Source organism: Dermacentor andersoni, chromosome 10 (genome assembly GCF_023375885.2).
Source record: "Dermacentor andersoni chromosome 10, qqDerAnde1_hic_scaffold, whole genome shotgun sequence".
Taxonomy (NCBI): domain Eukaryota; kingdom Metazoa; phylum Arthropoda; class Arachnida; order Ixodida; family Ixodidae; genus Dermacentor; species Dermacentor andersoni.
Window position 1 is genome coordinate 715,001 of NC_092823.1, and position 23,676 is coordinate 738,676.

The following is a 23,676-nucleotide window of genomic DNA, read 5'->3' on the forward strand; positions in this document are numbered from 1 at the left end:
GTAATAACTTGTGTGCCAGAATTTCTTGTTGTGTTTGGATGTTGTTATGAGTGTATTCTTGTAGTGGCAGAGTTGTGTAGCTTGAGTTATGGAAGTACTTATCAGCCTCATGGCGGAGGCGACCCTACAAGTGATCGAGGAGGAGTCTGCTAATGCGGAATATCGACGAAGTCTTAAGCCGGGAATTAATGTTCTGAGACACGGGATACCAAGACCACCGTGTGAGATGGCCGTGTAAAAGAAACCTAATGGAATATCATGTGGTAGGGGTAGCCATCGTCTTGTGGCTGCCCGTCCTGAGGAATCTATATTTAAAAGAAGTTTTGCGGTAACCGGACCTAGCACCAGTCGGTGGTAGAGTCGTGGAAGCAAGTACTGCCTTAATATTACTAGTCGTTGTTGTGGCTTGAGAGCTGCTTTAGAAATGCGTTGCAGCATCTCGAGAACTTCTTTATGAACGGGTAGGGTGCTTCTACCAGTGGCCTCAAAGTGCACTCCCAAATACTTCCATGTAGAGGTAGTCGTAGAAGCAGGTATTTGATCGGTGCCAATATGGAAAACTTAATTTGTAAGAATTTTGGTCTTCTTTTCCCGGGGAGATGGCTGCAGGCTCAGAGAGAAACTTTTCTTTGTATTTATCGTCAATCCTTTACTGGAGAGGAAGTTTTGTAGCATGTCCAGACGTAGTTGAAGGCCTGTGGGTGTTGAGGTCATGATGATGAGGTCGTCGGCGAATGCCATGCAGTCAAGGGAAAGCTCGTCACTTTGGAATGCCGTTCCACAAGTGGGCGTCTGCAGCCACTCGTCTATGACCATATTGAAAAGCAGAGGTGAAAGTGGGTCGCCTTGACGAACTCCGCTAGTAGGATGGACCAGTCGGCTATGGTTCTCGTAACTGAGAACAGTCGTTGCCGTTTCGTAAAAATCTTCGATGTAATAGATGAATTCGGTGCAAAACCCCTTCAGTTGAAGACTATGTATTATGGCGTCAAATGAGACAGAATCGAATGCTTTTGCGACATCTATAGAGGCCATGTATAGAGGACGTTGTCTACGCAAGGCCTCATCCATGTCAGTTGTTAATAGGAGTATGTTTTCTGCGCAGCCATCCACCGGGATGAAAGCTCGCTGACGGTAATCGAATTTCACCGTGCGAACTATACGATTTGCATATATTTTATATAAGTCTGACTAGGATTGGGGAAATGGTTATAGGCCGGAAGTCTCCCGGCATGGATGCTTCGGATTTCTTTGGTAAGAAGATTGTTCTAGCCCCTCTTAGGCAGACAGGTAGCCGCTTGAGGCACATGAGCAGATTGAGGAGTACACGTAGTACCGTAGATGGCACTAGTCGCAGTCTTTTGGCGGAAAGGCCATCGGGACCAGAAGCCGTATTTAGAGGTGGCATGGCAGCCTTTATGTCCTGGGCGGTTATGATACCTAGCGGATTTATTTCTAGAGCACTATTTTGATGGATCTCTGACTGGACATCTGTGGGAGTTGGTCTCTCCATCGTGCCCTGCCTGCAGTCTAGGAACTGATCTATATTGTCTATTTTTGTTTCCGGTATTCCGTCTAGGGTTTCCCGGGCGCAGCGACTTTGCTGCTTTCTAATCCTCTGTTGTGTTTGGGCGTATTCATGACGTCTTTGCTTTCTACGGCTACGACTACCTGGATCCAGGGTTTTTCTTTGTGCCAGTTGTCTGTTCGGTCTATTATCGAAGAAAGTGTCCCGTATGTAGTTATTTATGTCTGTGTGTATATTCAAGCCTTCTATAAACCGTTTGGTGATTTCCCACAGCCGGGATGCTTGCATTGAGCACGGTGGTTGGCTCTGCGTACGAGATCTGAGCTCTTCGAGAGTTTCAGAGTACCAGTCTACGTTATGTTCCAATGGATGAACCGTTTGTAAACCAGTGCTATCACTGGGACATTCTATAACAGATGGGTGGTCTTCATTTGAGTTCAAGCCCCCCACATTCGTATCTACCTGTTCTAAAAGCTCTATAACCAAAGTTCTATACGCCGTTTTTCTTCTATGGGATTTTATCGCATCGAATGTGCGATCTTTGAAATGTTGGTGTAGTGTTTCATTCATGTTGCGAACCTTCTGTTTTGTTAATTGTGCCTCAAGATGGGCCATGAGGAAATCTTCCTCTTTTGACCGCCGTGCTTTGATTCTGTTTGTGTCTATTTCCGCGTTAAATGTGTCAAAGTGCTTTCGTAGTCTATGCAGGCCCAGGCCCGTCTTGGTCGAGAAGTGCCGCGAACACTCGGGGCAGGTATACCCATCTTCACTACAGTCAACTAGTGATTCACACGCTACCACGTCAGCCGGGGCGGGTGCTGGCCCAGCTCGAGGGCTGCCAGTCCTGTCATTAACAGAACCGGCCGTCGTGGCAACACTGATGATCCCCCCCGCCCCCGTCAGGTGAGGCTACCGAGATGGTAGCCTGGACTGCCATCTCCTCAGCCTGAACGGAGATCGCGATCTGAGTGTGGCCCTCACCTTCCGAAGAGTCAGAGTACCTAACTTTCGGTCTAGCCCCCGTAGGTTCATGACCTGGTCGCAGAAGGCTCTGCTGCCGGTCCTTCTGCTTAGCGCCCACACCACACGAGACTGACCGCAGGAGGCCACTGGATGGGCCAGGCCCAACCCACAGTGAAGCCTCCCCTGCTCGTGGGACGGATGCCAGCCGGCCAGTTCCCTTTGCGATTTCTCCCTGCGCGACGTTGATTGCCGACCTCCTTCGCCCTTTCCTTCCACCACGGGTATTGAAAGCGCTCCCGGGCGGTGCGATAGGATGTTCGGAATCAGTAGAGTCACTTGCAGGGGTACTCTCGCCAGAAGAACTGGGGGTTTCCCTTCCCTGTCTGGGTCTGGTGCCTTCTGATCCTTGTGCTACATGAGCACTATACTGAGATACTTCTTGGATATCATAGTTGGCGTGCATGCTAATGGTTCGCTTTTTATGCACCCCTTCGGCCAAACTGGCGGTCTTGCCCGCCTCCATACTTTGTTCATTATAACCCAGTTCTCGAGGATCTAGTCCTTGAACTGGTTGAACTGTAAAACATGTATTTGGGTTCGAATTTTCACACGAGTGTGGAACTCCGTGTGTTTCATGAATTTCATGTGTCCTCCCATCCAGCTGACGTTTTTGGGAGGACATTGAATCTGAGTCCGTGTTAGAGGTGACTGAGTCCGTGTTGGTATTGACATTTGGGGCTGAGTGCTTGGAGAGTCTACAGTGTTGCAGCAGCCCCCTTTTGGTTTGGAATGTTCGTCTACAAGTTGTACAAATGTTTGAGTCGGATACCAATTCAACCGGGTCTGCAAGAACAGGACCTCTCTGCCTCGTGAACATCCCACGCCCATGCGTCGCTCCCTCAGCCTCCGGGATTGGTGCGGTTACCGCTTGGCGGCCGCTTTCTTTTGTATTTTTCTTTGTAGTTTTCGGGCCAACCCATTTCGGCCCAGGGGGTAGGCAGCCCCGCAGGCCGACTTTTTGCCGCCTCCGTTGCACCACTGAACATGTCTGGTGCGAGAAAACCTCGCCTCTGCATCCAGTAACATGAGCAGGGTAGCAGGGAGCACCACGAGCAGGTGGAGGTCGGACTTGCACCCCAAATCAGAGAGTAATAAGAGAGTCATAGTTACTCCCGCCGTTTGCCCGCGCTTTCTTGAAGTTTTTCACGTTGACATTCAGAGCACTGGGCAAAAATCACATTGCGTCAGCACCGTCAACGGCCCTCGCAATGCTTTGTTTTAATTAGACAGTCGGATTCCCCCGGTCCGTGCCAGTTCTGAGTTGGCTGTTTTCTGCCGGCCGAAGCAAGAACCTCAGGCGCGAAGCCCACGGAAAATGCACAGCTGTGGCTTTCCACAGGAAGGTGCCGACGCTGGTCCGGGCTCGGCCGCACCGCTTTTTACGGCAGCGAGCCTCGCCCAGTCCCGGTGCAGTGCCGTTCCTGCTTCTGGACCCCAGCCCGACCGACTCAGCCCTCAGAGCCAATCATTTTCCCAAGGTTATGGATGCGTTTTGCCGACTTCCCTTACCTACATTGGTCTATCGACTAGAGGCTGTTCACCTTGGAGACCTGCTGCGGATGTGGGTACGGTCCGGCACGAAAATCACACTCCCTCACTCGGATTTTCAAGGGCCGACAGGAGCGCACCGGACAGCGCAAGAGCCGCGCTGCTCTACGGAGCCGCCATCCCTATCTCGGGGTGAACCCATTCCAGGGACTCGATCTCCTTACAGAGAAAAGAAAACTCTTCCCGGGGCTCCCAACAGCGTCTCCGAGCTGGTTTGCATTGCAGCACTGGGTCCCGAAGGACCGATCTCCGTAGCCGGGTTCGGGACTGTTAGCCCGATTCCCTTTTGGCTGCAGCGGGGCGTCTCCGATTCACAGACTGAGCTGCACAAACGCGCCCGCTTCTGAAAGGATTTCTCCTTTCCCTAAGGAACGACTGACCCATGTTTAACTGCTGTTCACATGGAACCCTTCTCCACTTCAGTCCTCAAGGTTCTCACTTGAGTATTTCCTACTACCACCAAGATCTGCACCAGCGGCGGCTCCAGGCGGGCTCACGCCCGACACCTTCAACGCCGACCGCTGCGGCCCTCCTCCTCGTCGCGGCTTAGCACGCCCACATTTCGTGCTTTTCTGCCGGCGACGGCTGGGGATAGGCGCGACGCTAGAGCGCCATCCATTTTCGGGGCTAGTTGCTTCGGCAGGTGAGTTGTTACACACTCCTTAGCGGATTCCGACTTCCATGGCCACCGTCCTGCTGTCTTAAGCAACCAACACCCTTCATGGGTTCTCATGAGCGTCCCGACTCGGGCGCCTTACCCCGGCGTTTGGTTCATCCGACAGCGCCAGTTCTGCTTACAAAAGTGGCCCACTTGGCACTCTCATCGCAGCCGGAGGCCTCAACCAAGAAGGCCTCCCGTACACCCATTGAAAATCTGAGAATAGGTTGAGGACGTTTCGACCCCAATGCCTCTAATCATTCGCTTTACCAGGTGTGACTGCTCTCCCATCGAGCGCCAGCTATCCTGAGGGAAACTTCAGAGGGAACCAGCTACTAGATGGTTTGATTGGTCTTTCGCCCCTATACCCAGGTCGGACAATCGATTTGCACGTCAGAATCGCGTCAGACCTCCACCAGAGTTTCCTCTGGCCTCGTCCTGCCCGGGCATGTTTCACCATCTTTCGGGTGCCAACGTGTGCGCTCTCGCTCCGCCCTGGCGACGAGTGAGCGCCTGGGACGGGCCGTTGCTGCTCCCTTTTTCGGACCCCTGTGAGGTCCGGGATCGCAACGCAGCCCGCAAGGGGCCTTCACGTTTCATTGCACCATTGGGTTTCGAGAGACCCATTGACTCGCGCACATGTTAGACTCCTTGGTCCGTGTTTCAAGACGGGTCGCGTGGGTTACCGACCTACTCGCCGCAAACCACGATAGCGCCTCCGCGGGAGAATTACCCCGCTCGCAGCGGCTTCTCGCCGGCCAACCCGCCGCCACGGGACCAACCCGGACGACAGGAGACGACAAGCTTGCCCAGCGGTTTCTCCGCTCCGTTTCCGGAGGGCGTCATCGTTCGGGCCTCCCGACAGCCGGGAGAAGCCCATGGGGCCTTGACGGGGTGACGAACTTCTCGTGCACGGCGAGGTATAACTCCCGCGAGCCGTCCCCGAAGGGACGGGCAGGTCACCTCCATAGCCGGACTCAGAGTCGTACTTTTCCCATTGACCCGCGTCCGTCGCGGCGTTCTACCGGCGGTGGGAAGTGCGCACCCTGCAGACCGCGTCTGCGTGCCAGCAGCCGGAACAGCCCCCGAAGGGGGCCGTTTACACGACACCGCCGGCTCCGCGGTCTTCCGGAGACTGAATCCCACCGCTTTGGAGCTTCGAGGGCCCACCAGTTTTACTCTAAGCGGTTTCACGTACTCTTGAACTCTCTCTTAAAGCTCTTTTCAACTTTCCCTCACGGTACTTGTGAACTATCGGTCTCGCGGTCGTATTTAGCCTTAGATGGAGTTTACCACCCGCTTAGGGCTGCACTCTCAAGCAACCCGACTCACGGGAGGCTTCATCCCGGGCGCGCAACGGCGGAGACGGGCCTGGCACCCACTCTGGGACAAGCCCCTGTCAGGAGGACTTGCACCGTCGCAAACACCCGAGAACGTCGCCTCCCATACACCACATTTCCCGACCGCCTGCAAGGACGGGGGATTCGGTGCTGGGCTCGGTCCCGTTTCGCTCGCAGATACTCGGGGAATCCCTGTTGGTTTCTTTTGCTCCGCTTAGTGATATGCTTAAATTCAGCGGGTTGTCTCGCCTGATCTGAGGTCGACAACGGATACATCGCTTTCGCCCATTCCAGCACGACCGAGTACGACGCCCTGCCACGTCCTTACGGACGAGGCTGGCAGGCGGCACAACGCCTGCGCGCGTGCGTCATACGAGCGGTATGCCGAAAAGGACTCGACACGTTCGAAAACCCAGCGCCAACCGAGTACGACGCCCTACCACGTCCTTCGCCCAACACGGAGCTACTTATAGACGAGGCTGGCAGGCGGTGAACCGCCAGCGCGCGTGCGGCGCACGAGCAGTTGCGTGGTAAACGACCGTGTCTGAAGCCCAAACACCACCGAGGCAAAGATCGCCTTAGCAGCGCGCCGCTTCAGCGGGCACCGCAGGGGCGACTAAAACCTAGCGGGAGACATCGTCTCGTGTAGCGTCGCCCCTGCCCCAACTGGAGTGGCCCAGTCTTTAGGGGACAGAGACTGCGAAGCACTTGGACCGACGGCGGACTACGACGGAACGCTTCAGCTCCGCCAACGGGGCACCCACGCTCTCGAAGGAGACATTTTCCGTTTCGCTGCAATTCTCCGCCGTGCCGTGGCTCTTCTCGCTCGCAGACGGCGCTTTCGCGTCGAACCGCTTTCGGGGGCCACCCTTCTTCTCCCCGCTCCTCGCAAGAATCTGCCGATTCCCATTCCTGCGACCAAGCCTGGAAGGGCGCCCACACAGCTGCGGTGACTTGAACGAGCGACCAGCTCTGGAGCTCGACGTACTCCGAAGGCAAACAACGCAAATTGCGATAGCGCTGGCTTTGCGCACGGCGCGGGAATAGGCCGGCGTTTCATTCCCACGTTTTCCGTGCACGCAAGCGTGCGCTTCCGACTCTCTCGCAAACGTGCGCGCTACATGGCAACAGACGTTCGCGCCTCGCGCTTGGACCGCTCTTTCCCTGCAGGTATCCGACTCCATCCTGCGGCGGTCTCGCAGGATGGAGTCCAAATCTCGCAGCTGGCTGCGTTCTTCATCGACCCGAGAACCGAGTGATGCGCCGCTTAGAGTCGTGAAAAATAGTTTGTTCAATTCAGTACAGTACAACCAGGGTTTTAGGCACGTGGCCTCTCCCTGTGTGTGGTTTCGAAGAGCGCCTTTCGGCGTGCGCTCTTCCCGTCTCGCTCTTTCGGCGGCCGCGTCTCAGCAGTTGAAAGCCTAATGGCACTCCACTCGTGCTACTCGCGCGTGTGTTTTGCGCCCACGCCTTCCTCGCTTGCCCTCGAGGTACCCTACGCCGTTTGCACGCACTCGAAGCTGGTTTTACCTGCCAACCATCCACCAGACCCGTGTGTGTCGTGTGCACGATCACATCGTTGCACGAAAAATTCCAAAAAGCGACAGAGCCATGTGTAGGGCTAAGCCGCTGTGGAGTCTTTAACGGCTACACGGCCACGGGCAGGACTTCACCCCCATCGACATGCTTCGCTTCAGTCAGCAGTAGGTTCATTGAAGGGCCTCAAACGCACACACACTTTCGCATCGGCAGATCGCCGCGGCATAACCGCTGCTGATCCAACAGCCTACTTGAGACGAAAGACAAGAGCACGGCGCGCATAATCGCGCAGCTCTACAAAACCACTTGAGGCGGAAGACGAAGCCAGCAAGCGCCTGGCCGCAAGTGGGTTCGAATCCGGGACTACAGTCCCTCGTCTGTCCGTACTTCCTCTTTCGACGTGCGGCGTCTTCCCAAAGCGCACAAGTCCGCTTACCGCAGAACGCTTCCGACGTAGCAAAGCCGCGTTTCCTTCGGTACTTCGCAGCAACGCCGCCTTCCCCACGGCGGCGGGCGAATAGCCTGCAGACGTCGTCGCATTAAACCGCGATCTCGACATCTCGCGCGTCACGAACAGGAGCCGACCGGCAGCCTCCGGCCCTTTCGGACTCGGTGGCAATTGCCGCGGAGGACGGGAGAGCGCTTTAGGCCACAGTTCCTTCCGTACTTGGCAGCCACACCCTCATACCGACAGCTCCATGACCGACCGAGCGCCACACCGTTCCTTTAGTACTTGGGCGGCAACAAAGTCGGGTCGTTACTCCATACTCGCCGCAGGAAGCGACCGGCAGCCGCCAGCCTTTTCAGACTCGGCCGCGTTTGCTGGGAAGGACGGGAGAGCGCTCGCACCACGGTTCCGTGTGTACTAAACGGCAGCGGCATTACCTCTCAACCGTCAGTTCCTTGACCGACCGCACGCTTCGCCGTTCCCCTCGTACTGGGCAAAGCAGCAGGTCGGGTCGCCTTACTCCAATTCCGTGCAAGAGGGGCGAAGCGGACAGAAAGCCCACCCAGTGTGCGTTACGCCGTTTCTACCCGCAGGCGCGGCCAAGCCAACCGTCCAAGGTTGCAGCCGGCGTCCACTGGGTGCAAAAAATTTGGCACGGGGCGCCCCTCAAAATTCAGGCAGTCCCCGGCATGTTCGGGTATAGCCGTCCCCGCGTCCAAGCGGGGCCAGCGGCGGAAAGCGTCGGGCGCAGCGAGCAGCTTCACCCACACGGGGTAGAAACAATGGCGCTCGTCACCCTTCACAATCCGGTAATGATCCTTCCGCAGGTTCACCTACGGAAACCTTGTTACGACTTTTACTTCCTCTAAATGATCAAGTTTGGTCATCCTTCCAACAGACCGGCGCAACCGAAAGGCCGCGCCGGACATCGGTCCGAAGACCTCACTAAATCATTCAATAGGTAGTAGCGACGGGCGGTATGTACAAAGGGCAGGGACGTAATCAACGCGAGATTACGACTGGCGCTTACTGGGAACTCCTCGTTCAAGGGGAACAATTGCAAGCCCCTATCCCAATCACGAAAGAAGTTCCACGGTTTAGCCAGTCTTTTTAGACAGGGATAAAGACACGCTGTTTCCTTCAGTGTAGCGCGCGTGCGGCCCCGGACATCTCAGGGCATCACAGACCGTTTATTGCTCTGTTTCGTGCGGCTAGGAGCCGCTTGTCCCTCTAAGAAGGTTGTAAGGTGCTGGGAACCCCGCACCTATTTAATAGGTTAGAGTCTCGTTCGTTATCGGAATTAACCAGACAAATCGCTCCACCAACTAAGAACGGCCATGCACCACCATCCACCGAATCAAGAAAGAGCTCTCAATCTGTTAATCCTCCCAGTGTCCGGGCCGGGTAAGTTTTCCCGTGTTCAGTCAAATTAAGCCACAGGCTCCACTCCTGGTGGTGCCCTTCCGCCAATTCCTTTAAGTTTCAGCTTTGCAACCATACTTCCCCCGGAACCCAAACACTTTGGTTTCCTGGAAGCTGCCCGCCGACTCATTTGAGTAACTCAGGCGGATCGCTGGTTGGCATCGTTTATGGTCAGAACTAGAGCGGTATCTGATCGCCTTCGAACCTCTGACTTTCGTTCTTGATCAAAGAAAACATTCTTGGCAAAAGCTTCCCGCAAGGGCGTCTGCGTCAGCAGGCGTTTGGTGTGTTGCGACACCACGGACCCGAGCACACGAGGGTTGGACCCTCCCGCGTGTAGCCGTGCGCGGCTTAGCCGTGTCTGGGGAAAAGGGGATCCTGGAGGTTGAGCCGATGCCGGGTGTTTGGACCTTTAAGGCCCCCCGGCGGAGGCAACACATCTCTTTGGCCTCTGCTTCACATAGACGGCACCCCCGGACTGACCCACCGGGGGGAAATCGGTAGTTGCCTTTTCCTGTCTCTCACTCTCCCTCCAACCTTCGTCTTTCTCTTACTTTCCATCTTTCCTGTCTTCTCCTAACTTCCGCTCACTTCCAATTTTCCAGGCAGCAAGGGTTAACCTTGTGTGAATAACCAACCTACGTTATCTCATATCTGGTTATAGTGATAACGTACAGCTGGCGTTTGCAGGACCTGTTCTCACAGTCCCTGTAGCGTCCCCTTGTAGGACTCCACGGTGGGTGGCTGGCGTTATTGCCGAAAATTCAATCCCTTTATGGCAACCTCTTTCCCTCCGCTTCCTGATCGCCCTCAGAAAAGAGGGCGCACCGATGATGTATTCCAGTTTTTTGGTCGGCAAAAAGAATTCTTCCCTCGTTTTCACGTGATCCACTCTGAAAAACCAGCTAAGCAAGTGCGAACAATCTCCCCGTTCCTTGTATCTAAGTCTCTTACCGAAGTTTTTGGTCCAGGATATAAGGTGTCGAGGATGGCTAGCGGAGACCTCCTCTTGGAGCTCCGCGATCAGAAGCAATTTGAGAAACTGCCTCAGCTATTATCATTTGGGGAGACCCAAGTAGTAGTAACCCCGCACCGCACGATGAATACCTCCCGCGGCGTTGTCTCGGACGATGATTTGCTGGAGCTCACTGAGGCTGAGCTCTTGGAGGGCTTCAGCGAACAGAATGTCATAAATGTCAAAAGAATCAAGATAAGGCGAGACGGTAAAGAAATTCCGACCAAACACCTAATACTCACCTTCAATTCAGGTGTCCTGCCCTAGTCAATCGAGGCCGGGTACATCAAGCTTGTATGTGCCAAATTCCTTGAGATGTTTCAAATGCCAACGTTTTGGCCACAGCTCGCAGAGCTGCCGAGGCCGCCAAACATGTGCGAAATGCAGTGCCCTTGAACACGCCACTGAAGCATGTAAGAACTCTCTACACTATGTAAACTGTGATGGGGATCACGCCGCGTACTCGCGGTCGTGCCCCTCCTGGAAGAAGGAAAAAGAAATTGTAACCATAAAAGTAAAAGAGAATATATCGATCAAAGAGGCACGAAGGCGGGTAGCATACCTGCCAAAGAAAAGCTTTGCCGAAGTGGCGCGTCAGGGGGCAGCGCCACGACGGCCTCCGGCGGCTGTCCGACCCACAAGCAGTGAGTCGGCAGTCACGCCATCTGCCCCACGGTGGTCGCAGCTACCGCTGCTCCACCAACCGAGCAGAAGGGACCACCAACCCCGCAGGTGGGCGCAGCCGAGGCTGCCTCAACCTCCCAGGTCCCTCCCAGCGCTGGCAACGGCCGGCGTAGCCAAATCCCTCAGGAAGCCCCATCAACTTCCGGGCTGGTGGGCGCAGGGGTCTTGCCCTCCAAGGCGGGACTCCCTCTGAAAACTTCTCGCTCGCAAGAGCACGTGCCCGGCGCCTCACACGAGGCAATGGACAAAACACCTGTCCTCAAGGCGCACCAAGCGCCTAAGGAGCGGCGAGGCTCGCTCGAACGCTCCAGAAAGGGCAAAACTCCCGTTATAGGGCCTCGAAAGGGCTCTGTAATTTAATCACTGTAATTTCCATTATCACTACTTCTGTTTCTGTACACACAGCACCTATTAACTCCCAATATGAATACACAAATAATCCAATGGAACGTCAGAGGTCTTCTCAGAAAGCTTGATGATGTGCAGGAACTTATGCAAAAACACAATCCAAAAGTGCTGTGTTTACAAGAAACACACTTAAAAAACAAACACACAAACTTCCTTCGACAGTATCTAACTTTTCGCAAAGATCGCGATGATGCCGTCGCATGTCAACATTTACAGCTACAAACGCCCCTTGAAGGAGTGGCGGTTCGAGCTGTCCTACTAAACAAACTCATCACCATTTGCTCGCTTTACATACCCCCGCATTACCAAGTAAACAAACACGAATTTCAGTCCTTGATAGATCAATTGCCAGAACCTTATGTTGTTCTTGGCGATTTCAATGCACACAGCTCTCTCTGGGCGACTCTCGTATAGATGCGCGAGGTCGTCTCGTTGAACAGTTCCTTTTTTCGTCCGGTGCGTGTCTGCTGAATAAAAAGACACCCACATATTATTCTCTCGCAAACAGAACATTTTCTTCAATTGACCTCAGCCTAGTTTCCCCTTGTATACTGCCTGAACTCGAATGGGAAGTGACCAACAATCCGTACGGGAGCGACCACTTCCCCATACTGCTAAAAACATAAAGAAAAAGAATGTCTACCACAGGCTCCTAGGTGGAAGATCGATACAGCCGACTGGGAGAAGTTCCGAAACTTAACTAGTATCTCATGGAATGACATGTCTTCTTTAGGAATTGATGCTGCTGTGCAGTATCTCACAGCTTTCATTATAGATATTGCATCTAAATGCATATCAGAAGTAAATGGCGTGGCATGTAAACGGCGGGTCCCGTGGTGGAACGACGATTGTAGGATCGCTCGTAAGAAGCAAAACAAAGCGTGGGGGTTGCTACGCGCTTCTCCCACTGCAGAGAATCTAGTCAACTTTAAGCAAGTAAAATCCCAAGGCAGGAGAACCCGCCGACAGGCCAGAAGAGAAAGCTGGCAGAAGTACCTATCGAGCATTAACTCGTTTACAGACGAGGCCAAAGTCTGGAACAGGGTAAATAGAATTAGAGGGCGACAAACATATTCACTCCCTTTGGTAAATACACAGGGCGATACACTGCAAGACCAGGCAGACTCACTTGGGGAATATTTTGAGAGCGTGTCAAGTCCAACAAATTATACACAATCCTTTCTCAAATACAAACAAATAGAAGAACGTAAGCCATTAATAAGAAAAAGTCGAGAGAATGAGCCTTACAACCGTCCTTTCGGTATTGCCGAATTGAGAGCTGCCTTGAGCGCATGCAAGAGCTCCGCACCAGGATGTGATAGAATCATCTACGAAATGCTGAAAAACTTACACAATGACACGCAAGTGACACTACTTACACTTTTCAACACTATCTGGGACGCAGGGTACCTTCCGACCGCATGGAAAGAAGCCATTGTGGTCCCTGTTTTAAAACAAGGGAAAGATCCTTCCTCAGTGGCAAGCTACCGCCCGATAGCCCTCACAAGTTGCATATGTAAGGTATTTAAAAAAATGATAAATCGGCGACTGATCCATTTCCTTGAACAGAACAAAATGCTTGATCCATATCAGTGTGGCTTCCGAAAGGGCGCTCCACAACCGACCATCTTGTACGTATTGAAAGAAATATCCGGGACGCATTTATACATAAACAGTTCTTCCTCTCGATATTTTTCGATATGGAAAAGGCGTATGACACAACGTGGCGATACGGGATCTTGCGAGACTTATCGGAAATGGGCATTCATAGTAATATGATAAACATAATAAAAAGCTACTTGTCCAATTGTACCTTCCGGGTGAAAGTCGGCAATGTGCTGTCACGCCCTTTTACACAAGAAACTGGTGTACCCCAGGGAGGCGTGTTCAGTTGCACACTTTTTATTGTTAAAATGACAACGCTTCGTGCTTCCTTACCACCAGCCATTTTGTATTCCGTCTATGTGGACGACATTCAAATAGGCTTCAAATCCTGTAACCTCGCAGTATGCGAGAGACAGGTACAGCATGGTTTGAACAAGGTGTCAGGGTGGGCAGAGAAAAATGGTTTTAAAGTCAATCCTCAAAAGAGTTCTTGTGTGCTGTTTACAAGGAAGAGAGGCCTAGTTCCGGATCCTTGCTTACAAATGTGGGGACAAAAGATACCTGTAAACAAAGAGCACAAATTTCTAGGTGTTATACTTGACAATAGATTCACTTTCGTCCCACACATTAAACAACTCAAAGAAAAGTGTCTGAAAACAATGAACCAAATGAAACTTCTATCCCAGACTACGTGGGGTAGTGACAGGAAGTCCCTAATGAATCTGTATAAGAGCCTCATCCGGTCACGATTAGATTATGGTGCCGTGGTATATAATTCTGCCGTTCCAAGCGCGCTAAAGATGCTAGACCCGGTTCACCATCTAGGCATCCGTTTAGCCACGGGCGCTTTCAGAACAAGCCCGATTGAAAGTTTATATGCCGAATCAAATGAATGGTCTCTCCACCTACAGAGATCATACAACAGCTTTACATATTTCCTTAAAGTACGCTCAAATCCTGAACATCCATGTTTTGATACCGTTACCGATATGACGTGCGCTACGCTTTTCAGCAATCGCCCCTCTATAAGACAGCCTTTCTCGCTGCGTGTGAAGGAGCTTAGCAATGAAATGCATGTCCCACTCCTCGAGCATCGCTTAATGCACACAATAAAGCTCTTACCTCCTTGGGAGTGGCAGGTGATACAATGTTACATATCCTTTATAAAAGTTACAAAGCACGCTCCTGTGGCCGAAATCAGAATGCATTTCCTAGAACTTCAGTACAAACACTCCTGCGCAGATTTCTACACAGACGCTTCAAAGTCAAATGCCGGGGTATCCTATGCAGCCGTCGGCCCATCCTTCTCGGAATCCGATGCACTACATCCGGAAACAAGCATCTTTACGGCCGAGGCCTACGCATTACTCTCTGCCGTGAAGCACATAAGAAGATCAAAACTTTCAAAAGCAGCGATCTATACAGACTCTCTAAGCGTCCTGAAGGCCTTAATGACACCCTACAAACATAAAAATCCCGTATTCAGTGAACTGTATTCGGTATTATGTAAAGCGTACTCATCTAACCAGAATATCATAATATGCTGGGTCCCTGGCCATAGGGGAATCGAAGGTAACGTTCCCGCGGACGAGATGGCCACGTCCATCACATCGCAAGCTGTTAACCCTACCGCTGATGTGCCTGTCACAGACCTGAGGCCTTTCTTACGAAATAAACTGCGAAATCACTGGCAGTGCATGTGGGACGCGCAAACAAATAACAAACTGCACGTCATAAAGCCCCAGTTACGTTTTTGGCCCTCCCCAACGAAATGTCGGCGAACGGATGTCCTATTCTGTCGCCTCAGAATAGGACACACATTTCGGACCCATCATTTTCTACTTACTGGAAGTGAACCTCCAACCTGCGGTAGATGCGGGGAGAGGCTGACCGTCCTCCACGTCCTCCTGGAGTGTCGGGCAGCCGAATGTGAGAGAAAGAAGCATTTTATCCTAGCATACCGGCAGCAGATCCCCCTTCATCCCGCAATGTTACTAGGCCCAGAACCGCTATTTGATACCAACGCAGTCCTAAGTTTCCTGAAAGATGTTGTCCTGCATGTTGTTAGCCCCACATGTTCATAGCGAGTCCTCTCTTCAGAGGATGCCGCTGTGATAGCTCTTTGGTATAGCACATGCCTCTAGGCCCTTGTGTTTCAAGGGCTCTGGCGAGGCAGCAGTGCTCCAAGTAATTTTACCATCTTATGTATTTTATATTTTGCATCATTCTTCTACGATGGATTTTAATGTTCATAGTATTCGTCATTAGTCATCGCCATAATATTATAGCACGTAGATTTTACACACTTTACAGCGAATATTTTTAGGCCACTTTACAGCCAAGTCACATCTTCCATACTACATCGTCAACATTACCATGTGTCATGGCGCTCTTTGGCCAAACCTGGCCCTTGCGCCACAAAACACCACACATCATCATCATTGGTAAAAGCTTTCGCAGTAGTTCGTCTAGCGGCGGTCCAAGAATTTCACCTCTAGCGCCGCAATACGAATGCCCCCGTCTGTCCCTCTTAATCATTACCTCGTATTCCAAAAACCAACAGAACAGAAACGAGGTCTTGTTCTATTATTCCATGCAAGTTTATTCAGGCGACTCGCCTCCGTTGAGCACTCTAATTTTTTTCAAAGTAAAAGCAGCGGCCTTCTCGAGGCACACAATGAAGTGCACCAAGAAAGGACCGGCATGATGTTCAGTCCGGGCCGTCGCATCGGGTAGATGCACTACTCGTCTGCAACTTAGATCCAACTACGAGCTTTTTAACCGCAGCAGCTTTAGCATACGCTATTGGAGCTGGAATTACCGCGGCTGCTGGCACCAGACTTGCCCTCCAATTGATCCTCGTTAAAGGATTTAGAGTGCACTCATTTCAATTACGGGGCCTCAAAAGAATCCCGTATTATTTTTCGTCACTACCTCCCCGTGCCGGGAGTGGGTAATTTGCGCGCCACCTCCCTTCCTTGGATGTGGTAGACATTTGTCAGGCTCCCTCTCTGTAATCGAACCCTGATTCTCCGTTACCCGTAACAACCATGGTAAGCAAGTAACCTACCATCGAAAGTTGATAAGGCAGACACTTGAAAAACACGTCGCCGCCTCGTGGCAATGCGATCAGCACAAAATTATCCAGAGTCACCACACAATACAGGCCGAAACCCGATCGATCTTGGTCTACTAAAAGCACCCGTCGCCCAAAGGGCTTCAGGCTCACTGCACGTATTACCTCTAGAATTGCCACAGTTATCCAAATAGGAAGAAACGGTCTAAGGAACCATAACTGATTTAATGAGCCATTCGCGGTTTCGCCTTATTTCGGCATGTACTTAGACATGCATGGCTTAATCTTTGAGACAAGCATATGATTACTGGCAGGATCAACCAGGTAATCGTTCAGCTGCGCGTCCAGCCTTTCAAGCAGGCCGGACGCCGTTTTTGCGATGCCGAGGCCACCTTCAGGCGCCCCAACACGCTTCGTTCTCGCAAAGGGTAGCACTTTGCACAGTCTGAGACGACGGCGTTCGAGCTCGCTACGGCGCCCTCCCCGCAGGGCCGGGTATCGCCACGCGGCAAGAAGCACGCAACATTCTCGATAGACCGGTTGTGTCGACTCGATCGCGGCTTGCGGTTTCTCTCGATCCCGCAGCACTGGTGGACCGACCGACACTTGCAACGTAGCCGAGACGGCAAAGACGCTAGGCCACGGGTCACGCCCGCGCCTTCGGCGCTTTCGTATTTGACTCGTCCGAGGACGATGCGGAACACACTTCGATATCGTGGAAAAAGCGTCGTCCGACAACCAGCCCCTAACGCATCAAGCGGATGAGGCTGCAGACGTCAGCTGTGGGACCCACGGGAGCGATACCGGGGACACGCTTGACGGCCATGAAGCCCGCTGCACATCAAACACCCAGGTCGCTTTGGGGGCGACTGCTCTCTGGGACCCCCATATAATAGCAGCGATAAGTACCCAGACCTCCATGGGGCCGTACTCGTGCCACTTTCGACGAGCGTTTGGCGAAAATCGTGCCGCCTCGTAACGCCGCGAGCAAGATCTAAAGCTTACGTCGGCAGCACAATGCCGAAGTCGTGAAAGCGCAGCGCGTCCACCGAATGCGCGAACGCCAATTTCTCGCCAATGGCCAGTACGGTTTCCTGAACAATCGCCTTTCTGTCCCCCTACGGGGCCCCCGGCCGATCGATTCGAGGCACGCTAGCGCGGCTCTTTCGCCATTTCCGAGCACGAATGCGACCAGCGCGGGCGGCGTGCTCGACGCCCCGGCGGACGTGGTTTGGGACTTTGTCTCTTCGAGCGCTCGCAGCGATGTCGACGCGATCGCTGACGTCTGCACGGTTTCCGGTGTGCTACAATGGAGCAGTCTGCCGCACGACAGCTCTTGGTTGCCGAGGCCAGAACGGCAATTTACTGAAGCGAGCGCGTTGCGCCCAGGCGGCAGCGGACTTTGTGCTTTCGGGAGGGCTCTTGCTGTAAAATTGGAACGGCTGCAGCTGCGCGAAGCAAGTGTACTTATTTTCTCTCTCTCTCTCTTCCTTTGAGGCGATTGTAATTTTACTTTAAATGCAACTGGAGGCGGGAGCAATCTGATGAGAGTAGGTGGACTTCAGCACATGTGGTTATTTAGAAATTGCTTTCAAGCTTTGAGGACATACACCTTCGCGCCATCTGCTTTCCCCGTCTCTTTGGCACTTTATAGTATGTGCTGCATGCTCTGCATTCCAAAGAAACACGCCTGTGTCTCTCCCTCTCTCACGTTCTTCTTTTTGTAGCTGCTCTTGTAGAAGATGCTATGCTCTTTACTCGCTGTAACATAGAGTGCTTGCACAAGCCAACAACCTTTGCGTGTTTTTTTTCTCTCTTCCCAAGACGTTTCTGCCATTATTCACTGGCTCTCGTTCTTAGTATGCAATGGAGCGTGAGATCGCGCCATCTACGTTTATTCTGTATGGCAAAGTCCGCAGGTTTTCCTAGTTCCGTACACAGATGGCGCCAATGCGTTTTCGCGCCACTTTCGAACGACCTCGCTTGACTCCATTTTCTCATTTAAATGTTTCAAAGGGGTTTGCGAAAGAGGGTGGTTCTTGTGCAAGGCTGAGCTTCCCAGCTGCGTTTAAGCTATGCTAGCATGTGTGCGTATATATATATATATATATATATATATATATATATAAATGTATACACACATATATACATGCATATATACATACACACACACACACACACGGTAGTGGTAAAGATGATGAGGTAGCACTTTTTTTTACAATGCCTGTGCTTCAGATGACAATCTTTCTCCCCTCTATGTTTCCGGTTGGAAGGAGTGTGCAGCGTTTTCTATATTTATTTTTTCATTCACTTCTATGTTGCTTGTCTTCGTACATGGGGCATGCTACCTAATTCTACCGGTCGATTCTACACGTTGCGATCCGTCCCGGCCTGTGCCGTATCAAAATTTTCAGTGGGCTTTGCGGTAAATAAAAAGAAATGAAGGAAATGCGCGTAGTATATTACAATTACGCACGGGCTTGAAACGAAGCCCTCAAAGAAGGTCACCATGAGCGGTCGCATTCAGACGGAAGTAAGCATTCCCCTTGCGCGTGTTTTCCGCTCACCTGTTTCGTTTTCTACGAGGTTGCCTTCGTTGGTTTTGCGTTACAAACAAGCTTGCACTCGGGTCTCGTTTCTACGCGACAGCGTTTCTTTTACAGCGAAAGACTGAGGCGTCGCGAGTTCATCCGTGAGATAGGGAGCGTTGAGTCTCTAGACAGGCTGAATTTTATAATATTGCCCGCGCTGTTGCTGAGGTTACCAATGTCGGCAGGGCGCCCACAAGGCAGTAGTACAATGAAGTGAAGGATATCGCTTCTCGGCCTTTTGGCTAAGAACGCTGCCCCGGGCAGAGGTCGCGTCGGGACCTCCAGGATCTCCAAGCGCCTGCCCGGTTCAACCCGCCCGCCCGTCTGCCTGCTCGAACGCCATCTGCCGAGCACCGGAGCAACTCAGCGGGCCTCTCTGACGCCTGCCGAGCGGCCAATGATCACGGGAGCCAGCATCCCTGCCAACGCCCCCTGTCAAGCCGCCGGCCAACCCCAGTTCTATCGAGGAGCCAACGCCCCCTGCTGAGGCCCCGGTCTACCAGAGTACAGCGGCGTTCAGCGCCAGCTGTACACTACTAGTGGAAGTAGTCCCGACCCGAAGCTCGGAGGACCCACGCCAGCAGCAGCATGGCAACGCCCCCAAGCCAGGAGACCTGTAGTGAGACCCCTTTACGGGAAAATTGTTTTTTGTTTAATGCCCCGGATGGAGATATTTCCATTGATGATTTGATCGATGCGGTGGAAAAAACAGCTGGCGAAGATAGTGTCTTAGCTCTCCAACATATGGGTGGAGCCAAGTTTCTTGTTTGTACGCGAAACGCTATGCAGGCAACCAAATTAATGGTAGCAGAAGGCTTTTGCGTCAATCATGTCAAGGTGCCGGTCGATGCCGTTGGCCCACCCGTAACCTTTGTCAATGTATATCGCTACCCTGTGTATTTGTCGTCGGAAGCGCTGTCTTTTGCCCTGCAGCAATTCGGCAAGGTAAAGGGCGTTTCCTTTGCCAAAGCAAACAACCGCACAAACAAACTAAACGGCGTACGTCGTGGGAGATACGGAGTTCTCCTCCGTACTCTTGGGACAAAGGAACGACAACACAGTAGTGCAAACAATCACAAGGGCATTTATTGCACCTTTCATAGATCAATGCCAGCTAGCCGAGTTGCTATCCCCAAAACATGCCGATGGGCGCGCGACAAATTTCGAAGTCCGACTTACCGCGACCGCATGGCGAGCGAATATGTTCGCCCCATGCTGGATCCCAACGCCTGGTCATTCGCGTGTACGGAAACACGGACGGTGGCGCGTTCCAAGGCGGCCACGCGAGGCGGTCTCGAAGAAGCATGGGTCGGCGGCGCGCGGGACGTCCACGCTGACCCCCGACCCGCCGGGAAAGAGCCGAAGCGCCTGTCTCCCGGCTCCCAAGTAACCCCGCCGCAGCGCAACACTAGCGCCATCTCTCGCACTGCGCTTCAACCATTCCGACCGCCGCGGGCGACAGGTCACGCGACGGGCGAAGCCGCCCTGCGGGAGACGAGCTATGCGGAAAAACTAGATCTCAGGGGAGGCGTGAGAGTCACGCATCCCCACATCCCCCCATCCTTAAATCACTACATATTCCGGCGAAACATTTCACACCTTCTAACATCAACACGTGCTTCGCGAACAAGGTGGTACATGCAACAGTGGCCGCGCCGGGGAAATGTCCACACGCTGTCCATAACATGCGAGCCGACTGTCCTTGGGGTACACCGCTGGCGTCCGCCGGTCACAGCAGCAGCTTTGCAGACAAGGCGGCACGATTCCAGGCCAGGACTCCGGAAACGACGACGCAGTAGTCAGTACGAGCAAGTGTCGCGCGCGCCGACGCGCCCTGCTGGCAAGAGCCGCCGTAGCTGTCGGTGACCGCTGGCTCCTTTGTCCGCCGCCGAGGGTTGTGAGCTGGATGCAGGAGGCCGCCGAAGTCGCTGCGCCGAACTGGCCACAGCATCACCATCGCCCGGGGTGGCTCGATCGTAGTCCGGAGCAGCAGCGCAGACGATGTGCAGGTGACAGCAAGCCAGGGGTGACTCCATTCACGCTGCGTACACTTAACACACTCGGCAAACACTAAAGTAGTGCAAGGGAGAGGAATTCTGCATGCGCATCGCCCACGTGGTACGATGTTCAACTCGGCTAGCAAAAGATCGGGCGGCTACTCAGTGGCTAAGTTCACGTGAACGAAGCTCGCTTCCTTGAGTCGAACGAGTAATTTCAATTCGTGCGAGGCTAAATAGAATGAGGGAAGCAAATTGCAACGCCTCAACGCCACGGTCCACCAGGTTGTGTCCCTCCACGTGCGACAGGCAGCTTCGTAAAGCCTTAGGCCTAAATCGTCGCTACCCTGACAACAACCGGCATCCAAAAACAACACCCAAAATGGGCACAAAACAGGCAGCCGCGAGGAGACGTTAGCTCTGTGAGGTGGTCCTAGTCCGCTCGGTGCACACAGCAACCGAGTTGACGGCGCCCACCGTCCCAGACGGTGTCGGAGCGCTCGGTGCCAGGCCGCAATACTAGTCAGCCCGTCGTGGCACCCGTGGCCCGCGGCCACCCGGCTCCCAGAGCCGCGACATCATCCGAGTCAAAGAGATAGAAGAAGCTATTTACATAAGAAATTCGGACCACCCACGAGGCTTCCGTACTCACTCGCTTCAGGCTTGCCATTGCTCCGCGGGCGCTCAGCCTCGCTCTCCCAGGATGTAGACCACGTGGCTCTCGTACTGACGAATGTCATTAAAAAAGACACTTGCGAAAAGGCTTAGCATGTTGATAAGTTCAAACACACTACAGCCACCGTCGCCTCGCTCAAGAAAGCACGCCGCCAACGCTAGCGATCAAAATCCACGCTAGGCCTACGCTTCGGTTCAAACAAAGGTCTCGAACGAAGCAAAACTGTTAACTCTATCGTCCGATGCCCCAAGAGGCCCCACGTTGGGCGCCAGATGTGGGAGATCTGGGGTTCTCCTCCGTACTCTTGGGACAAAGGAACGACAACAGAGTAGTGCAAACAGTCACAAGCGCATTTATTGCACCTTTCATAGATCAATGCCAGCTAGCCGAGTTGCTATCCCCAAAACAAGCCGATGGGCGCGCGACAAATCTAGAAGTCCGACTTACCGCGACCCCATGGCGAGCGAATATGTTCGCCCCATGCTGGATCCCAACGCCTGGTTATTCGCGTGTACGGTCACGCGGACGGTGGCGCGTTCCAAGGCGGCCACGCGAGGCGGTCTCGCAGAAGCATGGGTCACCGCGCGCGCGGGCGGCACGTCCGTCCCGCTCGCTTCCCGAATCCAAAGAGAGCAAGCGCCTTCCCTTTCGGCGCCCAAGTAACCACGCAGCGGCGCGACGCTCGCGCCATCTCTCGCACCGCGCTTGTACCACTCCGACCGCCGCGGCCCACGCGGCGACGCCGCACAGAGACGGGGGCTATGCTGGAAAACAAGATATCAGGGGAGGCGCGACGGTCGCGCATCCCCACAACGTGTGGTTAGAACAGAGATGTCGAGGCCCATCCCAAACTTTCTAACTGTACAAGGGTTTCGGGTCATGTGTGAATACCGCGGCATGCGTCGGGTGTGTGCGCGTTGCGGGGATGGGTCCCACATGGCAAACTCATGCACAGCCCCGTTCTGCAAAAGATGTGGTAGTTTCGGCCACGAGGACAAGCAGTGTGAGGAAGAGTGCAGAAAGTGCGGGGGCCATCATGGCACCAGAGCTTGCTTTCGCAGCAAAACGTACGCGAAATCATACGCGGGGGCTGCAGGGGCTCTCCCGAACACAGACGCGCCGCGTATTACACCATCAGATAAAGAGTTTCCAACCCTGCCAAAGTCTTCCGGATTACAAGTGCTGCAGCCATGTGACGCAAAACCGTCAAGCGCCAGACGCGATTACTGGAGTGGTGACGAGCAAAGCGGCAGCAATAGCCAGGAAATGTCGAAAACGTCAAGCTCGAATTCCGCCACAAACATGACAACCAGTTCAGGCGAAGCAACAGACACCGGAACATCAACAGATGAGCCAACACCTACCAGTACCGCTGACGAGACGAGTGATAGCGCCCCACCTAAAGAACACGACGCGAACGCAACTCAAGAAGTGCAACAAAAAGAAGGGTCCGCGGCAGAACCGACTCCCCTAGCGAAAGGAGGAACCCCCAAAACACCGCGAGTAAAACAAATGCAAAGTACAAAAATTACGGAAACAAAAGTGCAAACGATAAAAAAAAATTTCGAGGAGGAACCCATCGTGAGCAGTGGTCGATGTCTAGTGCCCGAGATAGACAAGCAGACAGACATGCCCCCGCCTTCCTCCCCGCAAGTAACACCGTCAACAGAAGGAAAAAGCTTGGTCAACCAAGGTTCAACGAAGCACGAAAGCAGACAAGAACAGAAAGCCACGCCCACTAATACACTCTTGACAAAAGGACACAGACAACGCTCCAGATCCTGGCGGAAAAACGGAAATAACGAACAAAGTCAAGAGAGGAAAAGCGAAAGTCCGAATAAACAAAGAAGAAAGAAAGGGGAAGTGTCTAGCAGCGAGGGGGATTCCAAAACCACGAAGTTTAAAAACCTAGGAAAAATTCACCCTCGATTGAAAGAACAGATTCCTCAGAGAGCGAAATGGACCTATCTTCAAAGGGCGGGGCGTGCGTAGATAACGCGGCGCTCTAAGCCCGCACCACACACATAAAAAAAAAAAACGAATATGCATATGCACGCCTTGGCGATACAAGCGCGTCTGACATGCACAGACACTTGGTTACTAGATAAGACGGGCAGC

At 53.1% G+C, this 23,676-nt stretch overlaps 1 protein-coding gene, 1 long non-coding RNA gene and 1 pseudogene across 2 annotated transcripts in view; 1 reads left to right on the plus strand and 2 right to left on the minus strand.

The window, feature by feature from the left end:
* Nucleotides 1-6,360, minus strand: part of LOC126525474 (large subunit ribosomal RNA) — a 7,979-nt pseudogene extending 1,619 nt beyond the window's left edge.
* Nucleotides 1-6,664, plus strand: part of LOC140213508 (uncharacterized) — a 91,748-nt gene extending 85,084 nt beyond the window's left edge. The window contains exon 2 of the mRNA XM_072284764.1: nucleotides 4,984-6,664. Within this exon, the coding sequence (XP_072140865.1) occupies nucleotides 5,397-6,350 (954 nt within the window). The 5' untranslated portion in view covers nucleotides 4,984-5,396 and the 3' untranslated portion in view covers nucleotides 6,351-6,664. The remainder of the gene's footprint in view (nucleotides 1-4,983) is intronic.
* The window catches only part of LOC140213509 (uncharacterized), a 49,936-nt gene that overhangs the window by 12,355 nt on the left and 13,905 nt on the right, over nucleotides 1-23,676 (minus strand). The gene's annotated exons all lie outside the window — the stretch shown is intronic.